The sequence below is a fragment of the Vulpes lagopus genome, chromosome 1 (assembly GCF_018345385.1).
Source record: "Vulpes lagopus strain Blue_001 chromosome 1, ASM1834538v1, whole genome shotgun sequence".
In the NCBI taxonomy this organism is placed as follows: domain Eukaryota; kingdom Metazoa; phylum Chordata; class Mammalia; order Carnivora; family Canidae; genus Vulpes; species Vulpes lagopus.
Genome location: NC_054824.1, coordinates 146605280 through 146627073, shown reverse-complemented (window position 1 = coordinate 146627073; position 21794 = coordinate 146605280). Strand labels below are relative to the sequence as shown.

The 21794-nt window shown below is 38.4% G+C and overlaps 1 protein-coding gene across 1 annotated transcript in view; it reads right to left on the bottom strand.

Moving 5' to 3' along the window:
* DNAH14 (dynein axonemal heavy chain 14) overlaps positions 1–21794 on the bottom strand; it is a 311703-nt gene that overhangs the window by 199365 nt on the left and 90544 nt on the right. The window contains 5 exon segments of the mRNA XM_041749477.1: positions 3920–3994; positions 4726–4844; positions 4931–5035; positions 16758–16929; positions 19048–19169. Of these exon segments, the coding sequence (XP_041605411.1) occupies positions 3920–3994; positions 4726–4844; positions 4931–5035; positions 16758–16929; positions 19048–19169 (593 nt within the window).

Here is a 21794-nt window from a genome sequence, read left to right as displayed (position 1 = left end):
AGATCATGTGGGGGTGGGTATTTTCCTTTAGGATCTCTGGTTCTTTAATTCTGATTTAGGTGTACGTATGGGACCAAATGCTAGACTTAACAGAGCCTGAATTCATGCATAATGCAGATTACTTAAACTTCCCTTTAATATCACCTGTACTCTTCCAATGGGGCCATTGAGTTTCTGGGGTGGTGAAACTGGAAGGGGGAGATGGCCATATTAGCTTTGAATATCTATTACTATCAACGACAAAATCAGTATTTAAGATAATTTCTACAAGATGAGTACTGGGCTGAAACCATTAAATGAACTTTAGCAGTAAAGCCCTGCATTTAGCTTTAAAAATTAATCATAGGGGATCCCTGGGTGGCTCAGCAGTTTAGCGCCTGCCTTTGGCCCAGGCCACAATCCTGGAGTCCCGGGATGGAGTTCCGCATCGGGCTCCTGGCATGGAGCCTGCTTCTCCCTCCTCCTGTGTCTCTGCTCTCTCTCTCTCTCTCTCTCTCTCTATCATAAATAAATAAATAAATCTTTAAAAAATAAAATAAAAATCATAAGGAAAAAATAGGATTCATGAAAAATATGCAGAAATTTTATTTAAGATCAAGTTAATTTGTGCCAACAAAATAGGTTTTCATATTGTTACAGTGGGTTTTTTGCCACTTAGAAATTTTTAGTTTCTATATAGTCAAACTGATCACTGATCCCATGTGTCACAAATTTTCAACATTAAACTTTACTTTTCTTCTACTACTGTGACAGTTTCTTTACTTATCAATCTTAATCTAGAATTTAGTTTATTTTTAAAATAAATATTGATTCTTCTAATTTTTGCTGTAATTGCAAATGGTGTCTGTTTTTATTATTTTCTTATTATCACTGCCACTGAGGAGAAATAGGTTTATAATGACTTTTATATATTTTAAAACGATGTCAGTGACATTGTTGAGATACAAATGTAGCTCTTATTAAAATGACCTTTTATTTTAATGTCTTTGTTTTCTTTTTGTTTGCTACTCCATGACCTGTCTTTACTGCTTTTATTTGCACCTTTTGTAGCATTGCTTTATCTCTCAAAAAACATGTAGTTCCATTTCTCTTTTGACAAAAAAAGACCTTACTCTTATTTTGACATGGTACCCCCATTTATATATAAACACACACAGACACACAGCACATTATAATTTATTTAATTTCCTTCAGGGTTTTAGAAATATTTATTCTGATTTTTTACAGCCTCTTGGGAGACAGTGGATCAAGATTTTTGATGTAACAATCCTGTCTTCATCGTGAGCCATATTCCTTCAAGTGACAGATAATATGTTAATAGTATATATCATATATATTGTACATATACACATATGTACACACACAAAACACTGGAACACAAGAAAGTGTGCCCCAGGGCATCAACTTGAAAAGGCTCTAGCAGGCAGAAAGCAAATTGGGACTGAGTTACAGAAATGAGCAGAGAAATGGGAGAACACCACTGCCAAGTTGGACAAACACAAGAGAGATCAGGGTGGCTCTGCAGGGAATGAGAACTCTCTAAGCAGGACCAGTGGCGGCCTCTACCTTCCCCACACCCCAGCTGCCAATGGCCGCAATGAATAGCCATCTCCAAGGGCGATGAGGCTGCAGAGAGAAACAGAGGAGGGCCTGCAATCACACCACACATCTTCAAACATGGCAGGACAGGAAGGGAGTAAGGGGAAGACAGGAATCGAGGCGTTGACACTGTCATTTTTCTCCAAGATGCGGAGTACCTGAAATGACACTGGAACTCACACACCGGGGAGGTGACAAGGGTATCTTGTAGTTCCCAGGAGAAATGGAAAGCAATCTCCATATGCTGGGAGCTAAACCAATCACATCCTGGGCCATGTGTCCATCCTGTCACCTGTAGCTATGCAGGAAGGCTACTGTAATTACATACCAGCACTTGCTTAGAGAGGGAGAGGGACACTCACCAGTCTGAACACGAATGGACAACCAAAAATGACCGGTAGAAACATGAACAAAGCTGACGCAGTGACAGACCGCTCCTTCATGGATGCTAACCCCTGGCTAAAGCTCTCTGAGATCAGAGATCAACCAGTGGGGAGTGTAACAGAGGAATATGAACACTTTCTGGTGAGACTAAATGCTGCCATGTCTTGTGACATTTGATGATATAGAAATTAATGCAACTGGAATAAAATCCTGCATGATTACAATATGGAGGAGGTGATGGGAGGGCAGTATGAAGTGACCATGCTTGTTGGGGACAAATCGGAGATATTTACCATAAGCTTTGATGAAAGTATGTTTCATAATGTGCATTTACATTTTAAGAGTATTCACTAGAACAAAGGAAATGTCTCTGACTTTGGCATGGCTGCCCCAAAAGATATGAAGAAACTCAGTGCAGCAACAGGAAGTAAAAACCCCCAGACCCAAAGCCTGCTGATTCGAGGGTGGACAGAGGATGGGAGGCATGCATGCAGCAGCACATGTGAAGGGTGCCTAGAGAGTTTAATGAAGGGACTTTTTGCAGGGCTGTGGGCAAGGTTCAGGGAGCTAACATGGGTGGTAATGCAGTTATTTATTAGAAATAAATGCTAGAAACAAAAAGAGGATAAGGACAAACCCACAGAAAAGGAGGAAATGTTTAATACAATTTTCCAGAAAATAAACTAAGTGGACCAAAATATGAAGAGGAAAATGAAGGAAAGTTCAACATAAGGACATTTGTGGTTGTCATTCATGGCAAATTTCAGGCAAAGGGGTATTTAGGTTTCTTGATATATTCAGTAAAAAACTTTTGAACTAATTAAATACCCTTCAATTGTTAAAAACTTTGCAAACAAGTTAGAGAATAAAACCCTTTATTTTGAGGAGGGGTATGTTCCAGAAATCCTAGCATCATAACAAACAGTGAAACATTAGAAATGTTCCCAGTAAAATGAGGAACAAAAGAAGGATGGTGATTGTCATGTGTACTTTTCAACATTGTACCAAATTTGTCATCCTAAGTAACATGAAAAGGAAGAGACATTTCAAAAGAACTGTAAAGAGAAAGAACTATCATGATTAGCAGCTGATAAGATGGTCCTGGGGTGACAAGTGAACATCTGTCTCTTGAGTGCCTGCAGAAGCTCCTGCCCTCATGGGAGACGGCATCTGGCTCTGATCACATCACCTGGGGAAGGACTACAGCCAAGAAAGCTGTTGTGGTTATGATCTGCTCTGCTCTAGGAGTCTCGTGTTGGCATTCAGGATCATATTAATTAATACCAATATATAAAAACTTAAAGACCAACAAATATAACCAACCACAAGGAATTAGAAATGTACAAGGCAGCTCGAGTCGAAGTCATTTAAAAATTCATGCTCTGGGGCTCTTTCTTCGCTCTAAACCAACTGGAACGTAAAAAGGAGAACATCACAAAGATGGAACCAAGCAAACAATGTGAGGAAGCAGAACTGGGATGGGCTACAGCTGAGCCTTCAGGGCATGGGGTCTTTGGAAAACTGACTAGGCTGAAAGCACACAAAAAAACACCTGGATGCAGTCCAGGATCATGCTCTCAAACTGACATTCACGCTGAAAAAGTGATTTTCCATCCAGCCATGTGCTGTCATGTTCTATCAAAGCCCATTTCATAAAAGACTTCACTCTACATTGCTACAGATCCTTTCCAATAAGATTAGTAGGTAATAAGCCAAGGTTAAATATATATAATGCAATCTTAGAATTAAAAATTGTACTCACAGGGACACCTAGGTGGTTCAGTCAGTTAAGTGTCTGGCTCAGGTCATGATCTTGAGCTCCTGGGATTGAGTCCCGCATCAGGCTCTCAGCTTCTCCCTCTCCCTCTTCCCTGCTCATGCGCTCTCTCTCTCTCTCTCTCTCAAATAAATAAAATCTTTTAAAAATTGTACTTACTTTTTCAGTACATCAAACATGCTTTTCTCTACATTTATCAACCACTGTTCCACAGCACTTCTTACACGAATTTTCCTGTAATTTTTTCCAAAAAAAAAAATCGCAAATAATTCTTTTTATCCATGTTTCTTCATTCCTTTGATAAGGCTGTAGACTAACTTTTCTATACTTATAACATTCACAGGCCAAAGGATCATAATTCTACAATTGTGTTTTTTCTAGATCTTAATTTGGAAAGCTACGGAGACAACTTATCACCTAACTTTATGGAACTATGACACTGAAACCATTGACTTACAAAATTAAGAGGTTCCACTAAAACATGAACTGACAAAGTAGGTAAATTATATTACAGAGCATTTTTGTATTCCTCGCTGGCTCTTTTAAACAGCCATCCTAGGTCAGGGTGGGGTTAGGGACTTCAGTGGATGGAAACACTTGGGCACAGCATTTTTTTAATCAACTCCCAATAGGAGCCACATGTCAAAGGCTGGAGGGAATCAGCTGATGAGCGGGGGCCTGGGGCCAGGGGCCAGGGAGGCAGCATAGGGAGCAGCATGAACAACATCAAGCAAATAGCAAATTTTCTTCCTAATAAGTTCCTATAATAAAACCCCTATGCTGGCACCTAGGATAATACCAATAAATACAGACATGAAAAGGTAAAATTCTGCATAAGTACATTATCTTTGGGGAAATAGTTTGCTTAGCAAACTTCTTGAAATATCAGACATTTCCAAGCAGAGGTTTTAAATAATAAAGTTTTATGGTGTCTGAATGTTTCATTAGTAACACATATGTCATACTTGGGCAACAGAAGAGTTTCCCCTTCGGCAGACATGAGCATTATCACAGCAGGAGGGCCAATTTCTTGTTTCCAAATCAATAACTGTTTTATATTTTCAAAACACTTCACAAGATGAGGCTGTGGACCAGAATCAAATGTCAATAAACACTATACAATTCTGACCTGGTTTGGAAATAATATCCCTGAGCAGAGAAAAATATTACCTGTAGAGACCCAGGATTTCTGCTGTCAGCCAGAATATCAAGGAGTTCAGCGTTGCTAAGAAAGTAAAATCTTGGGAAAATCATTCTTTTAATTTCAAGGTAGTCCTGTCCAGAACCAAAAGAAAATACAGTTCATAATTTATGTTTAATCATAATACGATCACAGCCTCATTTGGGGCTACATTTGCACATAAAAAACACGATATTTAAATTGCAGCATATGTAGCTGCATTAGTAAAAATAAGAGTCCATGCTGATTTTTTTCTTAAGTTGCTAAAATAATTTATAATAAAGCAAAACTAAAGTAAATGTAAATTTAACCTCCCCCTCCAATGAATGCACACATGCAGACACCCTGCTGTATGCTGGATCACTAGCACTGCCTTCCCACAGCCTCACTTTCTGCCCATTTCCTGGTCATCAGGAGAGAAGTTGTCCTCCCATGTCCCACGGTGACACCCTCTGGTCCCAGCCCTCCCCGAGGCTTAGGTGCACCCATGCTGTCTTAACTTCATCCTCCTTTTCCAGAGGAAGAGACACCTGTTCCCACATGCCAACCAAGCCATCCCTGTGTCACTCATTACTCTTCTCCTCTCTCAAGCTCTCCTTTGCCACAGGCTTCCCTTTTACCTCTCATTAAAAGTATACACAAGAAGCCCCTCTTGTGCTTTGTTTTCCTCTAGTTACTGTCTGGGTCCCCACCTCTTCTCCACGGTCACAGGCCTTGAAAAGATGGTCTGTGAACTCCGGGTCTCTGCGTACGCATCTCTCAGCCACTCCAGGCCCTGCTGTGTGGCCGCATCACTAACAGATTGACACTAGCTGGTCAGCCTTCATGCTGCATGATGTCTGCATCACATCTGACAGCTGGCTCCGTTCCTTATTCTGCCTGGGATGCTGCTCTCCTTCCACCCATCCTGCTCTTCCTGGGCTGCTGGGCACATACATAACACACATGCTCTGTAGCTCCTGTCACTTCCTTTTGCCCCAGATCTCTAACCCCAATTGCTGATTGAAGATGGTCATCTGGCTGTCCCATGAGTATTAGATTTCCAACATGTACGGCACTTAGTTGTTTCTACACAAGCCTCTCCCTCCTACTTCCTCTCTGTAGTGTGAACCCTTCCATGTTGGTGGCCAAGCCAGGTATCTTGGCACAAGCCTGGGCCACGTGCCCATCTGAAGCTTGTGGCTCCACCTTCTTTCATCCTCACCATCGTCTTACCTTAGTCCCCCCAGGATTTCTAGTCTTGTAACTGGTTTATCTATTCTCACTGCCTCCCTTCCCCCCACCATCTACACATACCCTAGGGTCCTGAGACATTTCTAAATCAAATCATTTCACCCTCCTGCTCAAAATCCTTCAGTAGCTACTCTACGGTCAACATTCATTGTGATATTCAAGGCCCTTCCTCATCTGGCCCTGCTTTGAGAATCTCACCTTTCACCACTTCCCCATTTGCAAACTAGGTTCCATCTTATTTATAGCTCCAGAACATGCCATGCTTGGTCATGGTTCCATATCTATACTCTCCCCTTGCCTAGGGTGCTCTTTCCACTCAGCTACCCACACACCCTGGACCCTTTTACCTGGCTAACTCAACACAATCTTCCAAAACCCAGATGAATTATCACTTCTTGCAGGCTAGGTCAATTTCTCTTCTTTCACATGACCATATCATCCAAATGATCATAGCATACATCACACATTAATATCTCTCTACTTTGGTTCCTATAATAGATCTTGAGCTCTGTATAATAAGTAGGGTGTTGTCTGAGGACTCCCAGCACATGGCAGCAGTGCCTGGTACAGAGCAGGTGCTCAACACATCAATAAATGGAGAATTACCGGTTGGCAATGATGCTTACAAATAGTCCAAAGGTATGCTAAAAAATAATTAGAAAGCTTATCTCAATCCTTACTCAGTAAACTTGCTATTATTAACCAGATCCCTCCAGCTGGTGCCCCAAATCATGGATTCATGTAGCAGAGGGTCTTCCTAGGTAGAGAACTTTCTATAGGCTGTAACTACCACATGTGGGTAGTTACCTTCCACATCTGGAAGGGTCATCACAACCACTGTAACTTGTGTTCAACAAGGAAAAGATACAAAAACCTGGAAGGAGATCTTGGTTTATGAAGTGAATATATTCACCACGAATCTCAAATATTAAAACCCAGTATTTAAAAAATGTACGTCTAAGCTGAAAATTTAATGTTTTGGCAATCTTTAAATATATGGATTTGATAACTTCATTTATAAAATCATCAAACTAAGACTTCTGGGGAATAACGGTGGAGTAGGAGGACCCAAGCTCACTTTGTCCTCCAGGTAAACCTAGATAACATCCATATCAGCATAAGTAATTCTGTAGACTGGGAGAACAGACCCCACAGCTGAATGCAGAGACCCAGAAAACGAGAGGAAGGGTAGAGATGGGGTGGGGACCTAACTGGACCCGGGGTCTGCTGGCAGGAGAGAGACCCATAGGCAAAGACTGGGGTGGGAGGATCCAGCATGGGAAAAATGAATCCTCATCACATTTGGCTTTGGAAATGAGATAGGTCCAATTTTACAACTTCTTAAAACCAGGAGGACTTAAACCCTGGAATCTTGAGAACATTGACTCAGCTCTGGGAGAGCTGGGAGGGAGAGAGGAGACCATCCCCACTGTTAAAGAGACTGCATGACAGTCCCACAGAGATATAGCACAGAAACTACAGTATGAAAAGTGCCTGGGGCATATAGGAACAAGGGACAGAAATCAGGGGGAGACTTCTCCAGGAACAAAGTAGCTGGTGGGTGCCACTTTTCTCCCTTAGCCTAGATACTCTAACATTGGCTGGAACTAATTTGCTCACAGAACCCCCTCACTCTAGTGTGGACATGCCCCCTCCAGCCAGAGGTCAGCTCCAGATCCACTCCCACAGCAGACCTGCACAGACTTTGCTAGCACTGCACCCCACTCACATGCATGTTGTGGGTCCACCCACTCTCCAAAGGGCCCTTGGCAAGAGTCCATCCAAAGCAGTGCCACAAGCCTGGCAGTGTGCAAACAGCCCCACCACCAACCAGCCCCACTCCAAAATGAGTCCTGCCCTGGAGAGAGGGGAAGCTGACCACACACCAGTCTGACTGTAGGTCTACCCACCAACAAAAGATTCTAGGGGACAAGACAGGGAGAGTGCCCTATAGTTTGGTTCTACTTCATCTCTGGCAAACACCTGGTCTGACTCATCCCAAGCTCAAGGCAGCCCACTAACACCACAGGGACCAGACCCTGCCCACGACAGGCAGAGAGCCATTGCAGACGAGACTCAAGGCAAACACATCCCAGCCACAACGGGAGGGTGCACACAACACATACAGGAGACCCCCCTGAAGCACCAGGTTTGGAGTAACAGGGAACACTGCACTGCAGGGCACTATATGACCTCTTCTTCAAAAGGCCACTACCATCAAGAGCAGGAGACGTAGCTGATACAGAGAAATAGAGAGTTAGATAGAATGAGACAGAGGAATATGTCCCAAATGAAAGAACAGAACAAAATCACAGCAAGAGACCTAAAAAAAATGAAGATAAGCAACATGCCTAATGGAGAATATAAAGTAATGGTTATAAAGATATTCACTGGACTTGAGAAAAGGATGGAGACCTCAGTGAGACCCTCCACAAAGATAGAAAACATAAAAAAGAACCAATCAGAGATAAAGAACTCAATAACTGAAATTAAAAATACACCAGAGGGTATAAACAGATTAGAGGAAGCAGGAGGACAGATCAGTGACCTGGAAGACACTAATAAAAAGCAATCAGGCTGGACAAGAGAAATAAAAAAGAATAATAAAAAATGAGAACAGGTTAAGAGAACTCAGCAACACCATCAAGTACAATAACAGTCGTGTTACAGGGATCCCAGAAGGAGAAGAGAGAGAAGAGGGGACAGAACATTTATTAGAAGAAATAATAGCTGAAAACTTCCTGAATCTGGGGAAGGAAAGAGAAATCCAGATCCAGGAGGCACAGAGAACCCTAAACAAAACCAACCTGAGGAGGTCCAACACCAAGATACATAATTAAAATGGCCAAAAGTCAAAGAAGAAGTCAAACTCTCCCTCTTCGCCGATGACATGATACTCTACATAGAAAACCCAAAAGCTAGACTGCTAGAACTCATACGGCAATTTGGCAGCGTGGCAGGATACAAAATCAATGCCCAGAAATCAATGGCATTTCTATACACTAACAATGAGACTGAAGAAAGAGAAATTAAGGAGTCAATCCCATTTACAATTGCACCCAAAAGCATAAGATACCTAGGAATAAACCTAACCAAAGAGGTAAAGGATCTATACCCTAAAAACTACAGAACACTTCTGAAAGAAATTGAGGAAGACACAAAGAGATGGAAAAATATTCCATGCTCATGGATTGGAAGAATTAATATTGTGAAAATGTCAATGTTACCCAGGGCAATTTACACGTTTAATGCAATCCCTATCAAAATACCATGGACTTTCTTCAGAGAGTTAGAACAAATTATTTTAAGATTTGTGTGGAATCAGAAAAGACCCCAAATAGCCAGGGGAATTTTATTTTATTTTATTTATTTTATTTTATTTTATTTTATTTTATTTTATTTATTTTTATTTTATTTTATTTTATTATTTATTTATTTATTTATTTATTTATTTATTTATTTATTTATTTATTTTTTGCCAGGGGAATTTTAAAAAAGAAAACCATAGCTGGGGGCATCACAATGCCAGATTTCAGGTTGTACTACAAAGCTGTGGTCATCAAGACAGTGTGGTACTGGCACAAAAACAGACACATAGATCAATGGAACAGAATAGAGAACCCAGAAATGGACCCTGAACTTTATGGTCAACTAATATCCGATAAAGGAGGAAAGACTATCCATTGGAAGAAAGACAGTCTCTTCAATAAATGGTGCTGGGAAAACTGGACATCCACATGCAGAAGAATGAAACTACACCACTCTCTTGCACCATACACAAAGATAAACTCAAAATGGATGAAAGATCTAAATGTGAGACAAGATTCCATCAAAATCCTAGAGGAGAACACAGGCAACACCCTTTTTGAACTCAGCCACAATAACTTCTTGCAAGATACATCCACGAAGGCAAAAGAAACAAAAGCAAAAATGAACTATTGGGACTTCATCAAGATAAGAAGCTTTTGCACAGCAAAGGATACAGTCAACAAAACTAAAAGACAACCTACAGAATGGGAAAAGATATTTGCAAATGACGTATCAGATAAAGGACTAGTTTCCAAGATCTATAAAGAACTTACTAACCTCAACACCAAAGAAACAATCAATCAATCATGAAATGGGAAAAAGACATGAAGAGAAATCTCACAGAGGAAGACATAGACATGGCCAACATGCACATGAGAAAATGCTCTGCATCACTTGCCATCAGGGAAATACAAATCAAAACCACAATGAGATACCACCTTACACCAGTGAGAATGGGGAAAATTAACAAGGCAGGAAACCACAAATGTTGGAGAGGATGCAGAGAAAAGGGAACCTCTTACATTGTTGGTGGGAATGTGAACTGGTGCAGCCACTCTGGAAAACTGTGTGCAGGTTCCTCAAAGAGTTAAAAATAGACCTGCCCTATGACCCAGCAATTGCACTGTTGGGGATTTACCCCAAAGATACAGATGCAATGAAACGCCGGGACACCTGCACCCCGATGTTTCTAGCAGCAATGGCCACAATAGCCAAACTGTGGAAGGAGCCTTGGTGTCCATCGAAAGATGAATGGATAAAGAAGATGTGGTTTATGTATATAATGGAATATTACTCAGCCATTAGAAACGACAAATACCCTCCATTTGCTTCAACGTGGATGGAACTGGAGGGTATTATGCTGAGTGAAGTAAGTCAATTGGAGAAGGACAAACTTTATATGTTCTCATTCATTTGGGGAATATAAATAATAGTGAAAGGGAATATAAGGGAAGGGAGAAGAAACGTGTGGGAAATATCAGAAAGGGAGACAGAACATAAAGACTCCTAACTCTGGGAAATGAACTAGGGGTGGTGGAAGGGGAGCAGGGCGGGGGGTGGGGGTGAATGGGTGATGGGCACTGAGGGGGGTACTTGACGGGATGAGCACTGGGTGTTATTCTGTATGTTGGTAGATTGAACACCAATAAAAAAAAATCTATTAAAAATAAAAATAAAAAAAGTAAAATGGCCAAAAGTAGAGATAAAAAGAGAATTTTAAAAGCAGCAAGAGAAAAAAATACAAACAAACAAACAAACAAACAAAACAAAACAGTTCCATACAAGGGAAATCCCATAAGACTCTCAGCTGATTTTTCAGCAGAAACTTTGCAGGCCAGAGGGAGTGGTAAGAAATAGTTAAAGTACTGAAAGGAAAAACCTGCAACCAAGAATACTCTATCCAGCAAGGCTTTCATTCAGAACAGAAGGAAAGAGAAAGAGTTTCTCCGACAAACAAAAGTGAAAGGAATTTGTGACCACTAAACCAGCCCTATAAGAAATGTTAAAGGGGACTCTGAGTGGAAAGGAAAGACCATAAGTAGGAATAAGAAGTGGGAATCTCAAAAACATTAAAAATAAGTTTGTATGTAAAAATCAGTCAAGATACTCACAAAATAAAAGGATATAAAGTAAAAATTTAGTGCTTTTAGAATGAGTTCAAACGTAAGCAACCATCAACTTAATGTAGATTGCTATATGCATAAGATGTTTATATACAAACCCAATGATAACCACAAATCCAAAACTGATAATAGATATGTGAAAAATAAACAGAAAGGAATCCAAGTATATCACTAAAGAAATCCAGCAAACTGAGAGAGTAAGAGAAGACAGGAACAGAGAAGAATTACAAAAACAACCAGAAAATGAATAACTGGCAATAAATACACATCTATCAGTAATTACTGTGAATGTAAATGGAATAAATGCTCCAATAAAGAGACACAGGGTGATGGAATGACAAAAAAGCAAGACCCATCTATATGCTGCCTAGAAGAGACTCATTTCAGACTTAAAGACATCTGTGAATTGAAAGTGAAGGGATGGAAAAACATGTATCATGCAAATGGAAATGAAAAGAAAGCTGCGATAGCAATATTTATATTGGATGAAATAAACTTTAAAACAAAGACCGTAACAAGAGACAAAGAAGGACCCTATATAAAGGGAACATTCTAGCAAGAAGATATAACAATTGTAAATATTTACGCACCAAACATGGGAGCACCCAAATACATAAAACAGCTAATAACAAACATAAAGGAAATAATATATGGAGGATATAATAAAGGAATAATAAAGGAATGATAGTTATATAACAACACTAGGGAACTTTAACACCCCACTTATACCAGTGGACATGTCACCCAAATGGGAAATCAATAAGGAAACAGTGGCTTTGAATACCACATTGGACTAGAAATATCTAACAGATACATTCACAACATTTCATCCTAAAACAGCAGACCACACATTCTTTTCAAGTGCACATGGAACATTCTCCAGAATAGATCATGTTAGGCCACAAAACAACTGTCAACAAATTAACAAAATCAAAGTCATACGATGCATCTTTTCTGACCACAATGCTACAAAACTAGAAATCAACCGCAAGAAAAAATCTCAAAAGAGCACAAATACATGGAGGCTAAATAACATGCTACTAAACAATCATCAGGCCAACCAAGAAATCAACAGGAAATAAAAAAACATACATGGAGACAAATGAAAATGAAAACACAGTGGTCCAAAATCTTTGGGATGCAGCGAAAGCAGTTCTAAAACGAAGTTTATAGCAATACAAGTCTATGTCAGCAAAGAAGAAAAATCTCAAATAATTTAACCTTATTCCTAAAGGAGCTAGAGAAAGTAGAACAAAAACCCCTCAAAACTAATAGAAGGAAGGAAATAATAAAAATTATTGCAGAAATAAGCAAAACAGAAACTAAAATAAAAAACAATAGTAGAGATCAATGAAATCAGCAGCTAGTTCTTTGAAAATATTAACAAAATTGATAAACTTTTAGCCAGATTCATCTAAAAAAAAAAAAAGAGGGATCAAACAAAGTCAGAAATGAAAGAAGAGAAATAACAACTGACATCACAGAAATACAAAAGATTATAAGAGCATATTGTGAAAAATTATATGCTAACATACTGGACAACCTAGAAGAAATGCATAAATTCCCAGAAACTTATAGGCTCCCAAAACTGAATCAGGAAGAAACAGAAACTTTTTTTTTTAATTTTTATTTATTTATGATAGTCACAGAGAGAGAAAGAGAGAGAGGCAGAGACATAGGCAGAGGGAGAAGCAGGCTCCATGCACCGGGAGCCCGATGTGGGATTCGATCCCGGGTCTCCAGGATCGCGCCCTGGGCCAAAGGCAGGCACCAAACTGCTGCGCCACCCAGGGATCCCCAGAAACAGAAACTTTGATCAGACTGATTATCAGCAATGAAATTGAATCAGACATCAAAAAACTCCCAAAAAACAAAAGTTAGCCTCACAAGTAAATTCTACCAAACATTCAAAGAAGAGTTAATATCTATTCTTCAAATTAATCCAAAAAATAGAAGAGGAAGGAAAACTTCTAAATTCATTCTATGAGGCCACATTACTGTGATACCAAAACCACATGAAGACACCTCAAAAAAGAGAACTATAGGTCAATATCTCTGATGAACATAGATGTAAAAATCCTCAGCAAAAATCCTCAACAAAAATCCTCAACAAAATATTAGTAAATGGAATCCAACAATACATTTAAAAAAAATCATCTACCATGATCAAGTGGGATTTATACCCAGGATGCAACTGTAGTTCAATATTCACAAATCATTCAACATGATACATCACCTCAATACGAGAAGGATAAAAACCATATAGTCATATCAACAGACATAAAAAAAAAATCATTGACAAAGTACAACATCCATTCATGACAAAAACCCTCAACAAAGTAGGTTTAGAGGGAACATACCTCAGCACAATAAAGGCCATGTATGAAAAACCCACAGCTAATATCATCCTAAATGCAGAAAAACTGAGAACTTTTTCTCTACAGTTAGGAACAAGACAGGAATGTCTACTTTCATCACTTTTATTCAACATAGTACTGGAAGTCCTAGCCACAGCAGACAAGAAAAAAAGGAATAAAAAGCATCTAAACTGGTCAGGATATTTGCAGATGACTTGATACTATACATAAAAAAAATAAAGACTTAACCAAAAAACTATTAGAGCTGATAAATGAATTCAGTAATGTTGCAGGATATAAAATCAATATATAGAAATACATTGTATTTCTATCCACTAAGAATGAAGCAGTAGAAAGAGAAATGAAGAAAATAGTCTTATTTACAAAGGCACCAAAAATAATAAAATATCTAGGAATAAATGTAACAAAGCAGGTGAAAGAGTTGTGCTCTGAAACTATAAAACACTGATGAAAGAAATTCGTGATGAAATGAACAAATGGAAAGATATTCCATGCTCATGGTTTGGAAGAATAAATATTGTTAAAATGTCTATACTACCCATTGTAATCTATGCATTCATGCAATGCTTATCAAAACAGCAACAGCATTTTTCATAGAATGAGAATAAACAATCCTAAAATTTGTATGGAACCACCAAAAAAACCCCAAATAGCCAAAGCAAAACAATCTTTTTTTTTTTTTTTTAAAGCAATCTTGAAGAACAAAGCTGGAGGCATCACAATTCCAGATTTCAAGATATACTACAAATCAGCAGTATTCAAAACAATATGGTGCTGACAAAATAATAGACAGATAGAGGGGCATTTGGGTGGCTTATTCAGGTTAGGTGTCCAACTCTTGATTTTGGCTCAGGTAATAATCTCAGGTCATGAGATCAAGCTCCACATCAGGCTCCATGCTGTGTGGACCCTGCTGGAATTCTCTCTCTCCCTTTGCCTCTGCCCACCCTTGCTACTCATGCTCTTGCTCTCTCTACCTCTCTCTCTCTCAAAAAAAAAAAAAAAAAAAAAAAAGACCTATAAGTCAATAGAACAGAATAGAGAGCCCAGAAATAAACCCACAATTATATGGTCAATTAATCTTTGACAAAGGAGGCAAGAATATTCAATGGGAAAAAGACAGTCTCTTCAACAAATGATGTAGGGAAAACTGGACAGCAACATGCAAAAGAATGAAGCTAGACTATTTTCTTACACCACACACAAAAAAAACTCAAAATGGATTAAAGACCTAAATGATAACCTGAAACCATAAAAATCCTGAAAGAGCACAGGCAATGGTGTTTCTGACATCAGCCATAGTAACTTCTTTTTAGATATGTCTCCTGAGGCAAGGGAAACAAAAACAAGTGGGACTACATTAAGACAAAAAGCTTCTGCACAGCAAAGTAAACCATCAACAAAACTAAACAACAACCTACTGAATGGAAGAAGATATCTGCAAATGACATATCTGATAAAGGGTTAGTAATCAAGGTATATAAATAATTTATATATCTCAATATCAAAACCCCTAAATAATTCAATTAAAAAATGGGCAGAAGACATGAACAGATACTTCTCCAAAGAAGACATCCAGATGGCCAAAAGACACATGAAAAGATGCTCAATATGACTCATCATCAGGGAAATGCAAGTTAAAATCACAACGAGATACCACCTCACACCTATAAGAATACCCAAACCAAAACACAAGAAACAATAGGTGTTCCTGCACTGTTGGTAGGAAATGCAAACTGGTGCAGGCACTGTGGTATGGAGATTCCTTGAAAAAATAAAAGAACTACCATATGATCCAGTAATTCCATTACTGGGGATTTACCCAAAAAATACAAAAACACTAATTCAGAAAGATATATGTACCCTATATATCTTTGTAAAGATATATGCTTTATCACAGCATTATTTACAACAGCCAAATCATGGAAGCAGTCCAAGTATCCACAGATGAAAAGATAAGGATGATGTGGTTTATACATACAATGGAACATTACTCAGCCATAAAGAAAAATGAGAAATCTTGCCATTTGCAATAGCATGGATGGATCTAAAAGGTATAATGTTAAATGAAGTCAGTCAGAGAAAGACAAGCACCATAGGATTTCACTCATATGTGGAATTTAAGAAACAAAACAAATAAAGGAAAAAAAGAGACAAACCAAGAAACAGACTTTTAACTCTAGAAACACACTGATGGTCACCAGAGGGAGGCGGGTGGGGTGATGGAGGAAATAGGTGAAGGAGATTAAGAGTACACAAACCTTGATGAGCACTGAATAATGATAGAATTATTGAATTATTATATTGTACCCCAGAAACTAACATATCACTAAATTAACTGTACTGGATTTAAAATAAATGGGATCATCAAAGGATTCCATATCAATTTTTGCGGATTTTGTCAATTTAATAATCATAGTGCTAATATAATTAACACTCATTGAATACTTTATTTGTACCAGCTCTTATGCTTTAAATGCATTATCTCATTTAACACAAAGCCCCTCAAAGTAGGCACTACCATTATTCCCAATTTAAAGATAAGGAAATCTAAGCACTTAAAAATTCGGTATTTTTGTCTCAGGCCATTTAGATTGGTCTATCCACTATTTTGCATTGTGATAGTATTTTCATTAACCCTATAGTTAGTGAGAGTTGGAAATATTGTGGGCAGCTACTGGAAAGAAAATTTGCATTGGAATAGTTTCTGTTGTCCATTAAATTACATTGCGAAGATTAAATGATTCTTCACTTTAGGACTGCTATAGTTTTACCTCAAGACTTTTCATTATATAGTCAAGACATGTATTGCAATTTTGCAGAATTTCGAGGACTCCTGCAGAGGTAGTTATTCGCAAAGCATCCAGTTTGTTTTGTATTTTTAACATTATTTCTCTCCACATGGAAATCACTTGAGAGAAGAGTTTTGCTTCTTCTGGGAGCTGCCTTTAGAAAGAAAATTAAAGATAATTTTATCTTTTGAAGGCAGTATAATTAAAATCTATATTCTAAATGCATTTTCTGCAGGATGCTGTTCAATTTTTAAAATGTTGTGATATGTTTTATTTTTGCTGATCATTAGCTGAAGATATTTGATAATGTTTCTTACCTGTGGTGATGTCCATGGTAGGAAATACTAGAATAAATCAGACATGTGTCCAGTATTTCGTAAGACTAAACTTAGTGAGACATGTAAGACAGGTATACAAGTTCTACGTAAAGACAGGTATACAAGTTCTGCATAAAGCAGGAAAAAGTGACCCGTGTCCTATGAAAGGTAACAAAACAAAGGCACTAAAATTCTGGAGGAAATGGGATCTGGAGACAGCTTCCTGAGAAGAAGCTATTAATCTGATCTTCCTGAAGCAGCAATTTTTGGCATTAGAATTGCCAGATGTCCCCTAAAGGGCAACATCCCCGTGATGGAGGATCAGGGGTCCACCATGACTGTGTTCTTGTACTTTTCTGCTCTGCTAATAAAGGCTGCTTCAGAGCTCTTCAAAAAGGCAGGTCCTAGTTTCTAATGCCCCAAACCCCAGTGCAATACTCATCAAACTCTTCCACAAGTTGCCCTCCCTAACATTATCCCAGCCCCCATTTTGGGCGATGGGCCTAAAAATATCCTCAGTGCAGTAAAAATCCTATTAGGGAGGAGGCTTCAAGCTCACCTCTGTTCCGTACCCTCCTAACAGCCACAGGAGGCTCTGGTGCCACTTCACAGTGAGTATGGAGGGATGGGAAGGGGCAGTATCCTCTTCTTTCCCACGATTCTCCTTGCTAATGAATGTCTCCTCCCCTTCCTCATTTTCACATCCCCCCACCCCCATCTTTCTCCACCAGCAAAGGCAGGTCCATTACAGACCCGTATCTTCTCTTCTTGAACACTCTTGGACAGGACTCTTCAGCATCCTTTCACTAAAAGCCCCCTTTTCTCTCTCAAATCCTGTGAACAACTGAGGTGACACTGTCAACTAGGAGTCTTACCTTTCCATCAATAAAGTAGTAATATGGAAGTCTGAGTTCAAGGCCCTAAGCTGTTGTAAGCAGAGGATACATTCCTTAGGTATGTGTTTTCACCTTTGGGAACTCTAGAAAAACTACAGGTTGATAGAAGAAACATTGGACAAGAAATATACATTTATAACAAAAATGGATGTTGCTCCCTGCAGAGCAGTAGTCACATCTAGACAGTTTTTTTTTGTGAGCCTCTCACAGCTCCCCTTTGCCCCCAAAATAAAATTCATAATACTGGACCTGATATTCAAGGTCCTCTATCATCTAACACACCTTACAAATACATGCTCTATGACTTCCTACCCTATTTCAGAGTGGCTCATAGATTAGCTTGTGTGATTTACGGTCAACACTTTAAATTCTATCTAGGGGATCCCTGGGTGGCGCAGTGGTTTGGCGCTTGCCTTTGGCCCAGGGCGCGATCCTGGAGACCCGGGATCGAATCCCACATCAGGCTCCCGGTGCATGGAGCCTGCTTCTCCCTCTGCCTATGTCTCTGCCTCTCTCTCTCTCTGTGACTATCATAAATAAATTTTAAAAAATTAAAAAAAAATTCTATCTAGATAATACATGTGTCACAACTTACACACTCTCAAGACCAGTCACTTTAAAGAGAGACCAATTAATTTGAATGCTATGAATAAAAAGAAAAGGTAGAATTTTCACCATCTAGGACCTCCATTCTTTTACATGATCTGAAGTAAAAAATTACCATTCATGTATGAATGCTATTAGAAACACATTATTGATATAAAAACCACACTAATATTCCAGAACTCAGTAGACACACAGCATTGTGGTTTATAGGTTATAATGAACTATCCAATGCACCTTTCCCAGTCCTTAATCATTTTATATCAATAATTGAGAAATAGGACTTAGAAAAAAAGATGATGCTTGCAATCTTTCATGAAAACACAATTCAACAGTTTATACACCTGTGCTTATAGGTGGGTTATTTTAGAGCATTCACTGAAGAAACGACTTCTTAGGAATCACAAGCAATAAATATCCACCACGCATTTTTTAACCTCATTATGGCTTTTTTACCTTTGTATTTCGGTTGAATGAAAGATTGGTTCAAGATAGAGCCAATTTCTTTGACAATTCATCCATTCCTTAAGAGTGTAAGAGAAGAGAGTCAAATTCTGATCCCACTCATCCACAAGATCCTATAAGATGAACATACACATTCATAAAGTCTAAAGACTCATTTAGTAGAAATACTGACATCAAAGGTGATTATCAGTCACAGACATAGAGGATCACATAAATAAATGTAAATCTAATTATATTTAGTTTTGGGAGACATTTGAGATGTTCTATTTATACAACTTTATTTTATTCATTATACAACATACAAATATTTTTGATATGTATATTCTTTCAGTCCTTTCTTTAAATATTTTGTATATATGTACAAGTAATATCTTTAGTGCAACCATATTATACACATTGTTTTGTAACTTTTTTAACCTGACTTTGTCTTTTATTTATTTATTATTATTATTTTTTTAATGATAGTCACAGAGAGAGAGAGAGAGAGGCAGAGACATAGGCAGAGGGAGAAGCAGGCTCCATGCACTGGGAGCCCGATGTGGGATGCGATCCCAGGTCTCCAGGATCGGGCCCTGGGCCAAAGGCAGGCGCCAAACCACTGCGCCACCCAGGGATCCCTGACTTTGTCTTTTAGAGAGGATTTAAATTAGTACTTACAGGTTTTTTTCATTCTTTGAATTAAAAAAATTGTGTGGATATAACATCTTTTTCTGACTTGTATATTTATTAAAGTAAGAAGAAAATGATTAAAAATCAATTAGTACTAAAATGCTTGTAAATCAGTAGACTGGCACATCGCCTAACTGGACTCCTCAGAGGGAACCACATGCACTTCATTTATATTTCTACTATGCACCTCCATATTTCTTTTAACATCTAATTTATATTTCAATAACTTTATTAAGGCATAAGTGACATATAGTAAATGGCACCTTTTCAAATTGCACAGTTGAACATTTTGGCTTATGTTAATCACTGTGACACAATCACCACGGTCAAAATAATGAACACATCCTTCACCTTGGAAAGGTTCTTGCAGCCTGTGGCATCCCTTCCTCCAACCCCTGCCTATTCCCATCCCTAGGGAACCACTGATCTACTTTTTGAAACCATAGCCTGGTTGGCAGTTCCTAGAATTTTCTATAAATGAAACTGTATAGTATGTACTCTTTTTGGTCAGACTTCTTTCACTCAGCAGAATTGTTTTGAGATTCATTCCTGTTGTTGGATATGTCAGTATTTCTTTTTTGTACTGCTGAGTAGTATTCCACTTTATAGATGGACAACAATATACTCATCCACCAGATGGAGTCCTGGGGTGCCTCCTGTTCTTCACTATTATAAATAAAGCTGCTATGAATATTCAGGTGTGGACGTAGGCTTTCCTTTCTTCTTGGTAAACACCTAGAGTGGAATGCCTGCACCATGTGGTAGGTCTATTTTTTTAACTTTTTAAGAAACCTTTTAAATGAGTGTACATAACATTTTACCCTTCACACATCAGTGAGAGCTCCCCGTTCCCACATCCTTGCCAGCACCTGGGATGCTCAGTCTCTTTAGCTTTAGTCATTCCATAAGGGGTGTAGCAGTACCTCACTAGGATTCTAACTTCTCCCTGATGAATAATGAAGATAAGCATCTTCATATGTTTATTCTCCATTCCAGTATTTTCTTTGGTGAAGTGTCTGCTTAAATCTTTTGCCCATTTCTTTACTGATTTTTATTTTGAGAATTCTGTATATATTTTTAAATATATAAGTTGCATTTATAAGTTGCATATTATATAACTATAATATAGTTGCATTTACCACATGCAACTCATTTAAATATCTTTCTCCTATATCTTCTACTACTACTATCTACTACTATATCTTCTACTACCAAATACATACTTTGTAAATATTTCCTTCCAGTCTTGGTTTGTATTTTTTTCCCCTTATCAGTGTCTTTTGAAGGGCACAAATTTTTAATTTTGATGAAATCCTTCTATTGATCATTCTTTTGGTGTCCTACTGAAGAAACCTAGCTGGCCCAAGGTCACAAAATTTTTTCTAATGGTTTCTTCTTAATGTTTCAAAAATGTCTCTGATGTTTTAGGTTTTCATCAATTTTTGAGTTAAAAGTTTATATATGCTACAAGACATGGCTTGAAGTGTTCTTAAAATTTTGTTTTGCATGCAACTGCCTAATTTGCCAGCACTATTTCTAAAAAGACTTTCTTTTCAGAATTGTCTTTAAACTTTTGTTGAAAATCAGGTGTCTGTATATTTGTGGGTCTATTTCTGTACTCAATTCTATTCCATTTTTCTATCTTTAAACTGATATGAAACAGTTTAGACTACTGTAGCTTTACAATTAAATCTTAAAGTCAGGTAGTGTTGATTTTCCAACTTTGTTCTTCTTTTTCAAAATTGTTTAAATTCACTAATCCTCTCTCCTGCAATGTCTAATCTGCTGTCAATCTCATCTAGCGCATAGTTCATGTCAGATATTATAGTTTTCATCCATAGAAGTTTGAGTTTGGTCTTTATATTTCTATTTGGCCTATATGATCTTCTATAGATCTACTTTTTTTAAAAAAAAGATTTTACTTATTTGAGAGAAAGGGAGACAGCACAAGCAGAAGTGGCAGGCAGAGGGAGAGGGAGAAGCAGATTCCCTACGCAGAAGGGAACCTGGTGTGAGGCTCAATCCCAGGACCCCAGAATCATGACCTGAGCTGAAGGCAGACATTTAAC